This window comes from Poecilia formosa, unplaced genomic scaffold (genome assembly GCF_000485575.1).
Source record: "Poecilia formosa unplaced genomic scaffold, Poecilia_formosa-5.1.2 Scaffold368, whole genome shotgun sequence".
NCBI lineage: Eukaryota > Metazoa > Chordata > Actinopteri > Cyprinodontiformes > Poeciliidae > Poecilia > Poecilia formosa.
This window is the reverse complement of record NW_006800307.1, coordinates 450,955-464,980: the sequence shown is the minus strand read 5'-3', so window position 1 is coordinate 464,980 and position 14,026 is coordinate 450,955. Positions and strand designations below refer to the sequence as shown.

The window sequence follows — 14,026 nt, the reverse complement described above, 5'->3', positions numbered from 1 at the left end:
CCCGGTCCGGTCCGGTCCGGTCGGGCCCGGTCCGGTCCGGTCCGGTCCCGAGCCCGACCTGATGAGTCACAGGGTGTCACTGTGGATCAGGTTCTGCTGGACCCGGAGCTGCTGTTGTTTACTTTCTATTATTTTAAATTTAAACTTTGATGTTATTTATTTTATTCCATCATCTGAAGCAGAGCGGCTGAACAAACTTTTCATCTTTTCTTTGTAACATTTTAAGGTGCAGGTGTCAAACTGGAGGCCCGCGGGCCAAATCCGGCCCGCTGCGGCTGCTCATGTGGACTTTAGGTCAAACTTTAATAGAACGGATGTCTGCTCAGATATTACTCATCTGTCAAATCGGGCTGTAGAAATGTCAGATCTGTCTTCATTTCTAAAGGTCTGAATCCGATCAGATGTTAAAACTGTTACATTTTAAAACGTTTTAATCTGATGAATCAGAAACTTTATGAGTTTTTGACCTTCGAGGTCATTCAGGGTCTGGATGTGACTGAATGAAAATCAGTGACTCCTGATTTAAGGAACCAAATCTCTGCAGCCCAACCTGAGTGAAAAAGTATTCACACCCTGAACCTGCTGACTCAGCAGCAGTAACAGCTAGCTGGACTTTGACTAGGCCACTCCAGAGCGTTTGTTTTCTCTGTGTGATTGTAACTCTTCCTCCTCTTCCTCCAGCTGAACCACCTCAGGTGTCTGCAGGACTTTGCGGAGGCTCAGGCCACGTACTTCGCTCAGTGTCATCACTACATGCAGGACCTGCAGAGGGAGCTGAACAGGTAGGAGCTGCAGCGCCACCTGCTGTCAGACTTCACCTCAAAGCATCCAGCTGCAGCCAGGCGCTCAGTTAAACTCACTTAATGATCATTAAGTGACTGGACCTCTAGAACTGATTGGACCTTCTGGGTCCAGTCAGTTCCTCTGGGTCCAGTCAGTTCTTCTGGGTCCAATCAGTTCCTCTGGGTCCAGTCAGTTCTTCTGGGTCGGTGGAGCTGATCCATCAGAACCAGATCAGAACCATGAAGCTCTGATGGCTTCATGGTTCAGATTATCGGGTCGGTTGAACCTTCTGGGAATATTTGCTTGTTTTGCTGCAGATGTGCGAACTCAGCCGTTGGCCCCCCGCCGCCGCCCGGCGCCGGACCCGATCCGGTTCCGACCGCCTTCCCGTCCGGCCGCCTGTCTCCCGGCGCCTCGGGCTCCAGGAAGGCCAAGGTTCTGTACGACTACGACGCTCACGACGCCAGCGAACTGTCCCTGCTGGCCGACGAGGTCAGTGTGACCCGACCAGAACCGACCAGAACCCCAAAATAACTAGATATCCTGATGAGGAAGCTGATCCGGCTAGTCGATGGTTCCTGGACTGTTGAAGGATGGGAAGCGTCTGGGAACGAAAATATTATATTCAGCTGTTGACTGTAAAAAATATTTTAAAATTAATATTAATTCACACTATTTAATATACGCAAAAAAACCACAAAGTAAATACAGTGAGAAGTTAAAGTTATTTTTTAATTTTATTTTATTGAGGCAAACTGTGATCTGCCAATCAGCTAGTAAGTCTGCTCTGGGATCGATTAGTGATGCCTCCAGCCGCCACTAGGGGCTTTTCTCATCCAGAAAACGCTCAGCTCTCTCTCTCTGTTTCGCTGCTGCTGTTGGACACGAGACATTGATATTTCTGTTTTCTAAATAAAATGATGCAAATAATAACAGGGAGTTGGATCAGTAATTTTAATCTAGATTAATCATAACAGAAAAAGAAAATAATTATTTAATGACATCATTCACCGTTTCCTGGTCAGTGTTTTAAATCAGTTAAATATTTAAAGATGTTTATCTAAGCTTGTGTTGTGATGCTGAAGTTTCAGGAAGAGCAGAAGCTTCTTAAAGAGACAGAAGCCCAATTTCAAGTTCAGGTTGCAAACTCAACTCAAATTTCTTTGACGCTGCGCTTGATGCATTTATACAGCGGTGAAACTCTTAAAGGGCCGGTGTTTGATTTCTGTCTGGTCGTTCTGTCAGTTAGCTCCTTTTGGAAACTTTCCTTCAGTTTTTAGATGTTTTATTATTTTGACCCGTTTTCTGTGTGGTTTCTGTCCAGGTCATCACTGTCTACACGGTACCAGGAATGGATCCTGATTGGCTGGTTGGAGAGCGGGGCAACGAGAAAGGCAAAGTACCTGTGACCTACCTGGAGCTGCTAAGCTAATGGACCGTTAGCATTCTGTCTGATGAAACATGTGAACCCTGTTGTAGACTCAGTTCAGTTCAGATTTAGTTCTCATTTTCAGTTCAGATTCAGTTCAGATTCAGTTCAGATTCAGTTCAGATTCAGTTGGGCTCAAATTTGGCTCAGATTTATTTAATATTTGGTTCAGTTTCAGTTCAGGGATTTTATCTGACACCTTTCCTTGGAGAAAAACCAGAAATGTTTTAGCGATGCTCTCAGATGAAACCAGGAAAGTTTCCTGGAATCTGATCTGGTTCATTAAATCACACCAACGTGTATTTGGGCCCCATATGGTTTCTTCTCAGGTCTGATGGGTTCGATGGGCTCAGACATACAAATAAGGATGTCTACTTAATGACCCAGTTGGGTCAGTAACAGTTTTTAAAGAGTCGTTATGGGTCCCAGTTTACCCATCGGTTTCCTGCATCAGACCCACACAGGCCATTAAAACCAACCAGTTATGCAACCAGTGGTCAGTACCGTATGGGGCCCATCCAAGTCATTCCTACATAAATGTAAATGTTGGCTGGTGGCATTATGATGTGTTTTGATTTTATCTCTGAAGTTTGAGCTCCTCTCTGGGAAAACTCACCAGTTACAAACGGGAAACCAGTAAGCTAATTGTTTTGGTGCTAACGGCTAGTAGCAAAGCAGGATGAAAACATTTCCCTCCATTTTATTCATTCTGACACTGAAGGAAATGTTTAGCTCAAACCATCAGAGCTGCTAGCAAACCGGATTTCAGCTACATCGATGTGCAGCAGCCATCTTGGATTCTGAACTTACGGCTGTTTCAGGAACTTTGAATTTCCCAGTTTTAATTCCAACTTTTGGGTTTTTCCACCATAAGAAACTTTATTTTCTTCATACTGTCAGTATGAAGATCAAGATCACTTGAAAAGTACCAAGAAGTTTGGAAAGTTTTATTTTACCAGTTGTAGTGTAAAAATTCAATATGGCTGCCTCGAGTCTAAACAATTAAACATTTAAAAAACATTTATTTAACTTTCTGGCTGTATCTCATTGGATCAATATCTCACATGATACAGTCAAAATCTTGTTTTCGCACTCCATCAGTGTCTGGATGATCACCTGCTGATAAATTAGCCGCTATTAGCTTCTATTAGCAGTTAGCATCGTACCACAAAGCTAGCAAGTCTTTATGGTTTTGTGGATTGTAATGGATCGAGTCTAATTTGGTGAAGGTTTGAGCTTCTTATCTGAATGAAATGCAGCTGGTGATTGGTTCAGAAGACAGAAACATGAAGAATCACAAGCTAAACTAGGGAGCTAATGCTAAAGATGCTAGTATTGCGCTTATTTATATTTCTGTTTTGTATCAGTTTTTTTCACTGAATTAATTATTGTAGCATATTTGTGTTGGTGTTTGTTTGCACAACATGTCAACAGAGACCAAGCTAGCTGCTAGCTGCTTTAGCAGTAGCAGCTAGCTTAGCTTGTGGGTTAAAGAGTGTTCTCTTCTGTTTCAATTAAAAAACAAAAACCCATAGAAAACATACTTTACATAAATTAATTTAGTGGCTTGTTGATCACAAACTGTTGCCGTTCGTTGGTGATAAACTATTTTCATCATGGCGGCTCAGAGGAACGATCCGGTTAGCCGCTTAGCTAGGAGGCTAACAGCACCATAGCTTCTTCACTCCAAACAAAACTAATCAGGATAAAAATATTTCCATTTTCCTTTTCAGTTTTGATTATTTTATACCAAAAACTCAAATATTTTCTACCAGTTTCTACAGTCACAAAAAGTTTCTTCAGTTTTGGTCCTTATTTAATTAATAAGTAATAATTACATTAGTTTTATTTAAAGCCAGATTACTTTAGATCCTTAATGTATTACACTTTAAGAAAACTAATGAAAATCTCCACTGATTTAATTTCTTTAAGGATATAAAATCATTTTTATGTATTTAGAATCAGTTCATTTATCAGGAAAAATGTTATTTTAAAAAAGGGGAAATCTAAATAATGGCTGTTTAGTCACAAATCAGCGCTAACAACGACTTCAGAGGAAAACGCTGTGATTTGACTAGGACCTGTTATCTGTCAGATCTTATTAGTCGCTGATTCAGAGTTCAGACCAAATTTAATATATAACACAACGATTTCATTCATACTAGTAAATTTCATGCAGTTTAATGAAATTATATGCTGATTTGAAGATTTATTTACAGTTTATCTGTAATTCATGAAAATCCTCCCAGTAAAAGATTTAAACACACGAGTACAAAACGCAGAATCAGGGAAATGAAAGCAGAGAAACACAGAGTGGGATCTAAATACAGCCACTTTTAAAACTAATAAAGATTTATTTATTAACTTTCTGTTCCTCCGCAGCTCTTTGCTGTGAACTGACAGGAAGTGATGTCACACTCGCCTGACTCAGAGGATCAGATTTATTTAGAGCGGCGGTGTCGGATGCATCTTCCTGTCATTTCATAGTTTTTATTTGATCCCTGATGCTCTGCAGTGCTGCTGAGGTTTAGAACAACATATCAGAAATATGCAGCTGTATTCACAGTAATAATAAAATGCAACTGTAAAAAACTCAAACTTTTAAAAGTTTGTTTTTATGTGAAGCTGAAATATGAGGCAGAGGAACAGAGCCAGGAATCGGCTCCGACCTCGTTTTTCCATAAACGAGTTTCATTTTCTGTCGGTGAAACATTTTTATTTGTCGCTGCGGTTTCTGGGGTCAGATTCAGTTTAACCCTTTAACACCCAAAGATTCACAAACATTCAGCTTTTATATGCAAACTTAACGTTAAATTATTTAACATTTTGTACAAATGTTGCATTAAGTACATTTCATGATACTTTGTTTTTCACTAATCAGTGAATCCCAGCTGTGAGACGTTAAACTGAAGTGATTTTGTGATCAGTGGAAATATTCTGCAGATGGAGAAACTTGGTGAGACTTTCGTTAAGAGAAAACAGGAAGCAGCTTCGGCCCAAAACCTAGAAAACAGAACCACAAGCAGGAAGTGGCTTTAGTTTCGGCGGTGAATGCAAACTCAGCGTCGCTTTCGTCAGACTCGATCCTCAACATGTCTCGGCAACGTCTGTTTGCTCCCTCTGGTCCCAGAGGCCCGGTTTGTTTGGACAGACGGATCCAGAATAAAGTTCTGTCTGCGGAGCATCAGGATGATGCAGCGACCGGCCAGCAGGGGTCGACCTTCAGCTGTCGTTTGGCCCGTTAGCTTCATGCTAAACATAGCAACGTTCCAGCTGCTGCTGCGTCTCAGTTTGCTCCTGGTTAACTCTCCAACATCCTGGTCTCTCTCGTTCGATGGGGACCACCATGTTTCTACCAGTCGCCTCATTGGCCCCAAATCCAGGAACTTTGGCCATCCAGTGATTTTCCTAAAGGTTTCTGTTATCCACCTCGTTCTGGTAATAAGGAGCTGACTGACTTTAATCCTGTTTTCTGCTGGTTCTGGTGCAACAGGATCAGCAGGATCTAAGATCCAGATCTGCTTCAGTCAGACGCCTTCAACTCCACAGGTAAATGTAGATCGTCTGATTCCCTGAACGTCTCTTTAGCCGTGAGCAGCGTCACTATGTCTCTGTTGGGTGGGCTGACCCTGACCCCGACCCCAACCCCGACCCCGACCCGGACCCCAACCCTGACCCAGACCCTGACCCTGACTCCGACCCAGACCCTGACCCTGACTCCGACCCTGACCCCGACCCAGATCCCGACCCAGATCCAGACTCCGACCCAGACTCCGACCCCAACCCAGACCCCCCATCCCACTTTAGTCCTTTCACAAACCAGAGCTGGACGAATACGTTACCGTTTGGGATGGGGAGGTGGCGAGAAGCTAAACGGGCGTCTTAGAGCTGAACAGGCAGGTGAGCAGAGGCCAGGTGAGCAGAGGCCAGGTGAGCAGCGGCTCACACAGATCCTGATCCTTCTGCAGGTGTAACTAGAGACTCTCTGTAGTTAAAATCCAGCCGATTATAATGAGAATAAAGGTTAAAGGTTGCTGGTGAACCGTTGGCAGGATAAAGTTTAAAGTATTTTACATGACTCAGTTGTTATAAACATGCTGCATATCAAATATGACTGAAAACATTAAACTATAATTCAGCATCTTGAAATTTGGTCTCTGTGTCTTTAAGAAGCTGCTGCTCTTTCTGAAGCTCCGCCTCCAGGAAGTCATCCCAACATGGCTGCTCTATTAACCCTTTAACGTTTTTACAAGCGCTGCTCTGAGAACCTGATGCAGTTCCAGCTGCTGGCTGCTAATTGATGCTGGCTAGTCTGAAGGAGCTGTGGGGGAGGAGCTGCGCCTCGGAGGCGGGGCTAGGTTCACCCAGGTGTTTAACAGCTGAATGGAGATGAAAGGATTTCTGAAACAAACTAATCAAAGCGACGCTGCAGGTCATAACAAGATGTAAAGATAAAACTGTGGCTTTGACGCGACACCGGCCCTTTAAATGTTCCCCGCTCAGCGTCCAAGCAGTGATGTCACATAAAGTCTGAGTCATCTTCAGCTCCTCTTCAGTTTGTTACACAAACGAATCGGTGATGAAATCCTGTCATCGTGTTTCCTCACCGCGTTCAGTCATCCCTGAAGCAGGTCAAAGGTCACAGCGGCTGACTCGGCCTCAGAGTTCTGCTTCCTCCTGAACGGCCGGAAATGAAATCCTGACTCATATCCCAGGAATCCTGAGGGAACTCCAGACGGGACAGAACCGGATCCGAACAGAACCGGGTGGAGAGAAACCAGGAACCTGGTTTAAATCAAACCCACAGAAATCCTGAGATTAAACTGGTTTTACTGGATTAACCAGATTAAATGACACCAGAACAGATTCACATCTTCATTCTGATAGTTTGGATGTTTATGAGATTAGAGTCTAATATCAGACAATAAAATACTTTTTTCTGTAATATAAACTTTATTTTATCTCAGGTGAAAAAACATCTGATCAGATAAATTTGGCATAAAAATTAATAAACCAATAAATGAAAATGAGTTTGATAATTTCCATTATGATTAAAACTTTCTAAGGGAAATTCTGTTTACAGAAACGTCATAATCCATTTTATTTATTTTCAATATTTAAAATATCTTCTGGTGGAAGTTTTCTTTACAAAATTAGTTTATGAAATTGTATAATAAATGATCCATTATCAAAATATTACAAGGAAATGGTTTCCAAATGAAAATATTGTTTGTTGCAATTATTTAATTTGTCGTCCACTCTCACTCTGCTTTTTAAACACGAAACGTCAAAATGTAAGAAGCCAATGCTGCATTCCAGGATATTAATGGAAAATTTAGTGGAAGGAAAACCTTTGGTAGAGTAACATGCAGAAGGATAACTGAAGCTGAGCCAGAAATCACAGCAACTAACAGCAGAGCCACAGGAAACAGCCACAGCTTCTGTCGCTTTGTGGCGGTGACCGTTTCCATGACAACGGTGTGGGGCGGGGTGTCACATGATCAAATGGTTTCTGGATTAAATCTCTGAGATTCTCTGATTTAGGAAACTGAATTCTGAGGGAAACTGTTGATGTGTTTTCAGCATAATCAGAGCGCGGGCTTTGACTGGACCACGCGCAGTGTGTGTGTGTAAATAAAGTGTCGTTTTGTTGCTTCAGTGTTTTAACTCTTTGGTTAAATGTGATTTTTTTTGGCGTCTCATTTCTCCAGTATCGATGTTCAATAAACAGCATGTGTGTCACAGACGCCGCGTTGTTGGAGTGGTCATTGAACGCGTCGCAGCAGGATGTCCAAGCTGCGGTCTGGTGGCCATTTGTGGCCCGCACAGTGATTTTTATCATAACAGAATAAATTAAATCTTCTTTAAATCTTAATTATATTGTAAATAAGAGCACAAAAATAAACTTTTACTCCCAATTTATTGTAACTGCAACACAAACAAATCCTAACAGAAAACTGTCTTATAATAAAACATCATCCCAGAGATTTTTAATAGCTTTTTCTCCAAGCAATGACTTATTTTATTTTTGTAAATGAGTATTTCTAGTTTAATATTGAACAAATAAAAAATATTTGACTTTGTATTTAGAAATAATTGTTTCCTGTTTGTCCAACATCTTTCAATTACAAACAGTTTTGACCCTGATGGCAAAAATTAGGTTTCCTGAGGTAAAAGTTAAAAGTATCTTCAGGGATTTGACTAGACCAGGGGTGGTCACTCCAGGTCTGGAGGGCCTCTTGCTACTTTTAGATGTGTCTCTACTTCAACACACCCGAGTCAAATACTGAGGTTAGCAGAACCTGATGCACTGAGGAGATTCAGCTGCTGGATCCAGGTGTGTTGGACCAGGGAGACGTCTAAGAGCTGCAGGACCAGGACTGCCCAGCCTTGGACTAGACCCTTCCTCTGAATCAAACATGGCTGCTCAAAAAAAATCTGAGATTGCTGCAGAAATTATTAGAAGATAAAATATATAAAAACACATTTAATTGTAAAGGCAAATTATTTTCAGTAAATTGCAATAAATCTTGACCTTGGTTATTTCTTTTAGTGTTTACTTAAATTTATTTAAATTTACCATTATTGCCTTTAGAAATTAATCAAATTAGGATCAATAAAATTTGGCTTTTTTGTCAGAAAAACATTTGACGTCAAAGTGAAAACTGATTTCTACAAAATGACAAAAATATGTAACTTAAAATAAGTGATTGTATAAATATTTACCATAAATGTAGACAGCAGGTCCAGGTTCGGTTCGGTTCTGCAGTGGATTCTGGGCTCCTCAGACCTCCAGGCGGAAGCTGATTTATTTATTCTCATTTATTAGTCTGTCTCTGCAGGAAGTTCGGTCCGGTTCGGTTCGTACCGACTCGAACTCTCTCAGGACACCAGAGGCGGTTCGGATGAACTGAGCAGGTTCTGGTGGTTTTAGAAACCGAACCGAACTTGGAGGTGTCAGAAGAACCAGCCTGAATGTTTTAAACCCTCCCGGTGTTCGTGCCGCCGCAGGGCGCCCCCTGCCGGCGGCTCTCCGCGCAGCGTGATGAGCCTCAGCCGGGCTTCCTGCTGCTTCATCTCCCGGCAGTGGTTGATGAGGATGAGGAGGGACTCTTCCTCTCAGTGCACCCTGACCTCCGCAGATCTGCTGAGAGCCTCCATCTCCCGGTCTGCTCCGCTCCGCGTCCCGCGGCCTTTTATTGGTGAAGAACCACAGAGTTTCTTACCTCACTGCTTATTTTCAGACCGAACAGGAGGATGAGGAGGAGGAGCCTTCATCAGCTGCTAAACAGAGACAGATTCAAATATTTTATTTTTGTTCTGGTTTATTCACAAAGTGAGAATTGACCCAAACTGGTCCCATGTGAGAACGTAATCAGCCCTGCTGTTAAATCACGAGTTAATGTCGATTTTTCTGCTCCTTCTAACCAGCCGACCCGATAATTTCTGTAGAACCGGAACCGGCTGACAGCAGGAAGCAGGAGTTCACACCCCAATGCAATAATGCGCTAGCACTCAAGCTAATATTTAGCTTAGCACTGTTAAGCATGCCTGCTAACTTTGAAAATATGTAGCGCACTTAGCTTCCACTAAATTAATTTTTTCAGATTAATTCTGAAAAAATTTATTGTGTCATTAACATACGATAAGGGACAAGATGGCTGAATCTAGCATAAGCTAAACATGCCATCTAGCATGCTGGTATAGCACTTTAGCGTTAGCTTATGGTAAATGTCCAGTTGGTGTTGTGCTTTAGCTTTAGCTTCAGCTACATATCCTGGTGGTTCCGGCCCGGCCCGGTCGGTTCTGGGTTGCCTGCTGTTCGTCTGACGGAAAGTCGATCCGTTTCCTCACTGGATCTGAGAATCACACAGCAAAAACTGAAGAGTTAAAATTTCAGGGTCAAAGGCTTCAGAGTTGACTTTAACTCATTAAGAGTCGTTTTAACCCTTGATGAGTTAAATGGGGTCCAATGTTAGTTACTCCCAACAGCTGATTGCATCAGGATTGATTTGAAATGGTTTCCAGTGTTCGAGTTATTTTCCATAATTGATTCCATCGGTGTTGAATCAACTCTGATAGGAGGAAAATAAGCTCCTCCCTCCTTCAGCTGATTGGCTAACGGATCACAGGTGTGAGGAGAGAGAGAGAAAATGGCACAGGGGGCGAGCGAGAACACAGAACAGGAATCTAAAATTAATCAAAAACTGGACATTAGACAGTGAACCAGAGAAAGAAAGAAAAATGACACAAAAAGTGAAAATGGTAAACTGGAATCACTGAAATAAAATTCCAAACCTGGAAGGTAACATAAAAAACCTGAACTGAGAGTCAGAATGAGCCACCAGCTCTGATCTGATGCTCTGGACTCTATTCTTCCTCTAACTCTGGTAGTTCATATTTAGCTCTCTGGCTCCCTCTGGTGGTCGTGGAGGGAACAACACTTCCACAAAGTCTGTGACTCTAAAAGGCACAACCAGGCAGTTATCTGATTTCATTTCTAGATCCATCTGCTTTGACCTCACATGTAGAAAAACACAAACCAGATTCAACTCTAGTCATTACTCCCTATTTATTTAACATTTTAAATCAATGTAGAAAAGTTGCGGAAAAAACAAAACAAATTAAAATAACTGAAATCTCAATATGAGCTCCAGATGACCGGATGTTTTAAAGTCTGATAATAAAAAATAAAAATCATTGGTTCTAAAAACAAAACGTCAAAAACCTGAGAGGAAAGAAAAATCCCAACTAAATATTTATTATGGGTTCAAACACCAGAGATATTTTAATATTCATTAATAAACAGTGGAAACAAAATGGCTCCACTGTTCAAGCTAACATCTCTGCTCTCGCTAAAGATTGGCAGCTTTGCTAATGTTAGCCGTTAGCATGTCACGTAGCCTTGCCTCCAGGTATTTCCGGTTGAATATTTTAAATATTCTCAACAAAACAGCATGAACAGGAACATTTTGAGAATTACTTTAAGTAAGCTAGCTTTTTAGGTAGCTGTGCTAACCACTGTGTCTGACATGAGATTTTTACCAACTGCTTTTTGCTCTTTTGTGAAACTTTACTAGAGAAAAACAGTTAGCAGTTAGCAGCCGGCAGACGAGGAAACTGAAATAAAACAGATTCTTTCTTTCTTTAACTTTCATTTCTCTTTATTGCAGGCGGTACAAAGCAACGATGTTTCATCCGTTCACATCATTCCTGCCTCTCAGGCAACAGAAACGGTTTTATCATGACGGACGTCTGCAGGAGCTGAACCTGCTTTGGGCCTAAAGGTTCAGCCCCTGAGGAGTTCACAGGATCCAACAGGAGTTCTGGATCCGACCCGGGTCTGGATCCAGTTCCCCTCACTGGGAGCCATCCCGTTTGGACCTGATGGTTTCTGGTTCCGGTTCATCAGATATGATCCATCAGACGTTTCTGACCAGAACTAAACATTTAGTTTCTCAGTTCTGGAACCAAAAGATTGGATCACTGGAGATTCTGATCAGATGATCCACCGATCGATCCGCTTCCTGCCATCACTACCAAACGCCTGCTAATCCTCACTGACCTTTGACCTAAAGTAGCCTGAACTCAACAAGCCAGTGGTCGGCACCGCCACTTAAATCTAAATAACTCATCATGAACATTAGCTACGCTAACGCACTACACCAACATGGTATTTAGCAGAAGCTAAAGCTAAAGTGCTACACCAACAAGGTATTTAGATGAAGCTAAGTGCTCTAATTGTTAGGAAACTTAGCTAAAGTGCTAAACATTAAACTAGCTCTGCTATTAGCGCATTAGCATTAGCATTAGCGTGCTCAGCTCTGCGTCCAGGCGTCAGATCAGATTTATGTTGGTTTCTGCAGGTTCAGGACTGGGAGGCGTTTGATGGTGAAGGTGGAGCTAACCGCTGGAGGTTCTGACCCGAAGGTGGAGCTAGCTGCTGGAGGTTCTGACCCGAAGGTGGAGCTAGCTGCTGGAGGTTCTGATCCGGATCCAAACCGGGTTTTATTGGATTCAGTTCTGGACAGAAACAAACGGGTCAAAGACAGACGGATTACTTCCTATAGAGGAAATCATGAAACCGTCCGAGGATCCGGTCGGATCAGAACTCCTGAGGAAGAAACGGAGCCACAGGAAGTGGAGCGACCGGGCTCTGTGGCTGGCAGAGGCAGCATCATGCTGTGGGCCTGAGGCAGAGCCTTTGGTCAAGCTAATCGAAGGCAGAAATCCTCAGAACGAAGGATTTGTAACGTTTCTTTCTTGGACTGGACTGCAGGCCTTTCAGGTCTGTTTGCATAAAAATACAGATTTATAACGAAAAACATGAAATAAAAACCAAACTAATCATTTAAACGTCACACAGTTCAAACAAAACATCATCATGGATGTTCCTGTAAGGCAGAAAGACGTCAGAGTCCAATAAACAGCACATGATGCATATTGAGACGCAGCAGATCAGAAACTAAACCATCATCTGGAAACTGGGAGGAAAAGTAAGTATGTATGTAAGTACACCCTGTCATCCAGCAGGGTGTACTTACATCCTGGATCTTCACCAGGATCTCACATCCTTCATGAATTCTGCTGCAGTTTGAAGCTTCAGAAGTTTGTAAAATAAGTTCCAATAAATAAAATCAATAAAACCAGTCGGCCATTTTTGTTTTGTCTGCTCGTTTTTAGCCAAGCAGCAGTCGGTTTGTCAGTAAAACTGTCAGACGCAGTTAAATACTTTGCAACATCTGCAGGTTTCAAGACGTTTTTAATTCAGCTGAAATGAAACATCTAAATCCAGGTGATGTTTGGAGGATCCAGCTGGATTCTACAGCCTGAACAGAACCGAACCAACCCAACAATCAAAACAAGCTAGCTAGTTAGCATGGAGTTATTAGCAGCTAGCTACAGACCAAGTTTAACTCCTGTGATTGGTGTATTTAAAGCCAATTTTTAAGTCGCTTTAAGACTTTAAGGACTCTGCTAATAATTCTGCTGATGATTTTACTTTGATTACAAATAAAAAATTTAATCTGAATCAACGGTGAACCGGGTTAGCAGATTAGCCTGCAGATGAAAAACCTTCGTGCTGAACAACGGTTCCTCTGTTTTCATCATGCAGGATTGTTTACGTTGGTCTCCATGGTGATTTTGTTTCCCTCTGGGATCAATAAAGTAATTTATTTGCATCAGATTAGATTAGGAAGGTCTAATCTCCCTAATCTAATCCAGGTCTGAAGTTTGATTCTTTCCTGATCTGCAGCTGGCGGCCGCAAGAATCAGTCTGAGGGCCAAAAATGGAGCCCAGGCCGCAACTTTGGACACCCCTGGTCTCGTCCAATCACTGACTGAGAGGTTATGCCCACATCCTGATGCCTCCACCACCGTGCCTGGTGTTCGGCCCAGAGGACGTCGTCACGACGTCTCGGCTTTGCTCACCTCAGTCCGGCAGCCATCTTGTTTCTAGAGAGAAGAGGCTTTCTCCTTCAACCCTGGCAAGCAGCCGTGACCTTTAACCTTTGACCTGATGCAGAATGATGGTTTAGTTTCTGATTTTCTATAACGAGATTGTTTTCATTTGGAAACCAGAAACGGTCCGCTGGGTGGTTCTGGTTCTGTGAGCTGGAGGAGGCAGACGGTCCAGTCGGTGTGGTTCCGGTCTACACGCTGTGGTTCCGGTCCAGTGGGTCTACTTGCTGTGGTTCAGGTCAAGTCGTGTGGTTCTCCTCGGTGTGGTTCAGGTCCAGTCGGTGTGGTTCCGGTCTACTCGTGTGGTTCTCCTCGGTGTGGTTCAGGTCCAGTCGGTGTGGTTCCGGTCCA

The 14,026-nt window shown here is 42.6% G+C and overlaps 1 protein-coding gene across 1 annotated transcript in view; it reads left to right on the top strand.

Moving 5' to 3' along the window:
- LOC103153975 (SH3 domain containing GRB2 like, endophilin B2) overlaps positions 1 to 7,958 on the top strand; it is a 17,097-nt gene extending 9,139 nt beyond the window's left edge. Inside the window, exons 9-11 of the mRNA XM_016662298.1 lie at positions 682 to 782; positions 1,101 to 1,275; positions 2,108 to 7,958. Of these exons, the coding sequence (XP_016517784.1) occupies positions 682 to 782; positions 1,101 to 1,275; positions 2,108 to 2,215 (384 nt within the window). The 3' untranslated portion in view covers positions 2,216 to 7,958. The remainder of the gene's footprint in view (positions 1 to 681; positions 783 to 1,100; positions 1,276 to 2,107) is intronic.
- Positions 7,959 to 14,026: the final 6,068 nt, after the last annotated feature.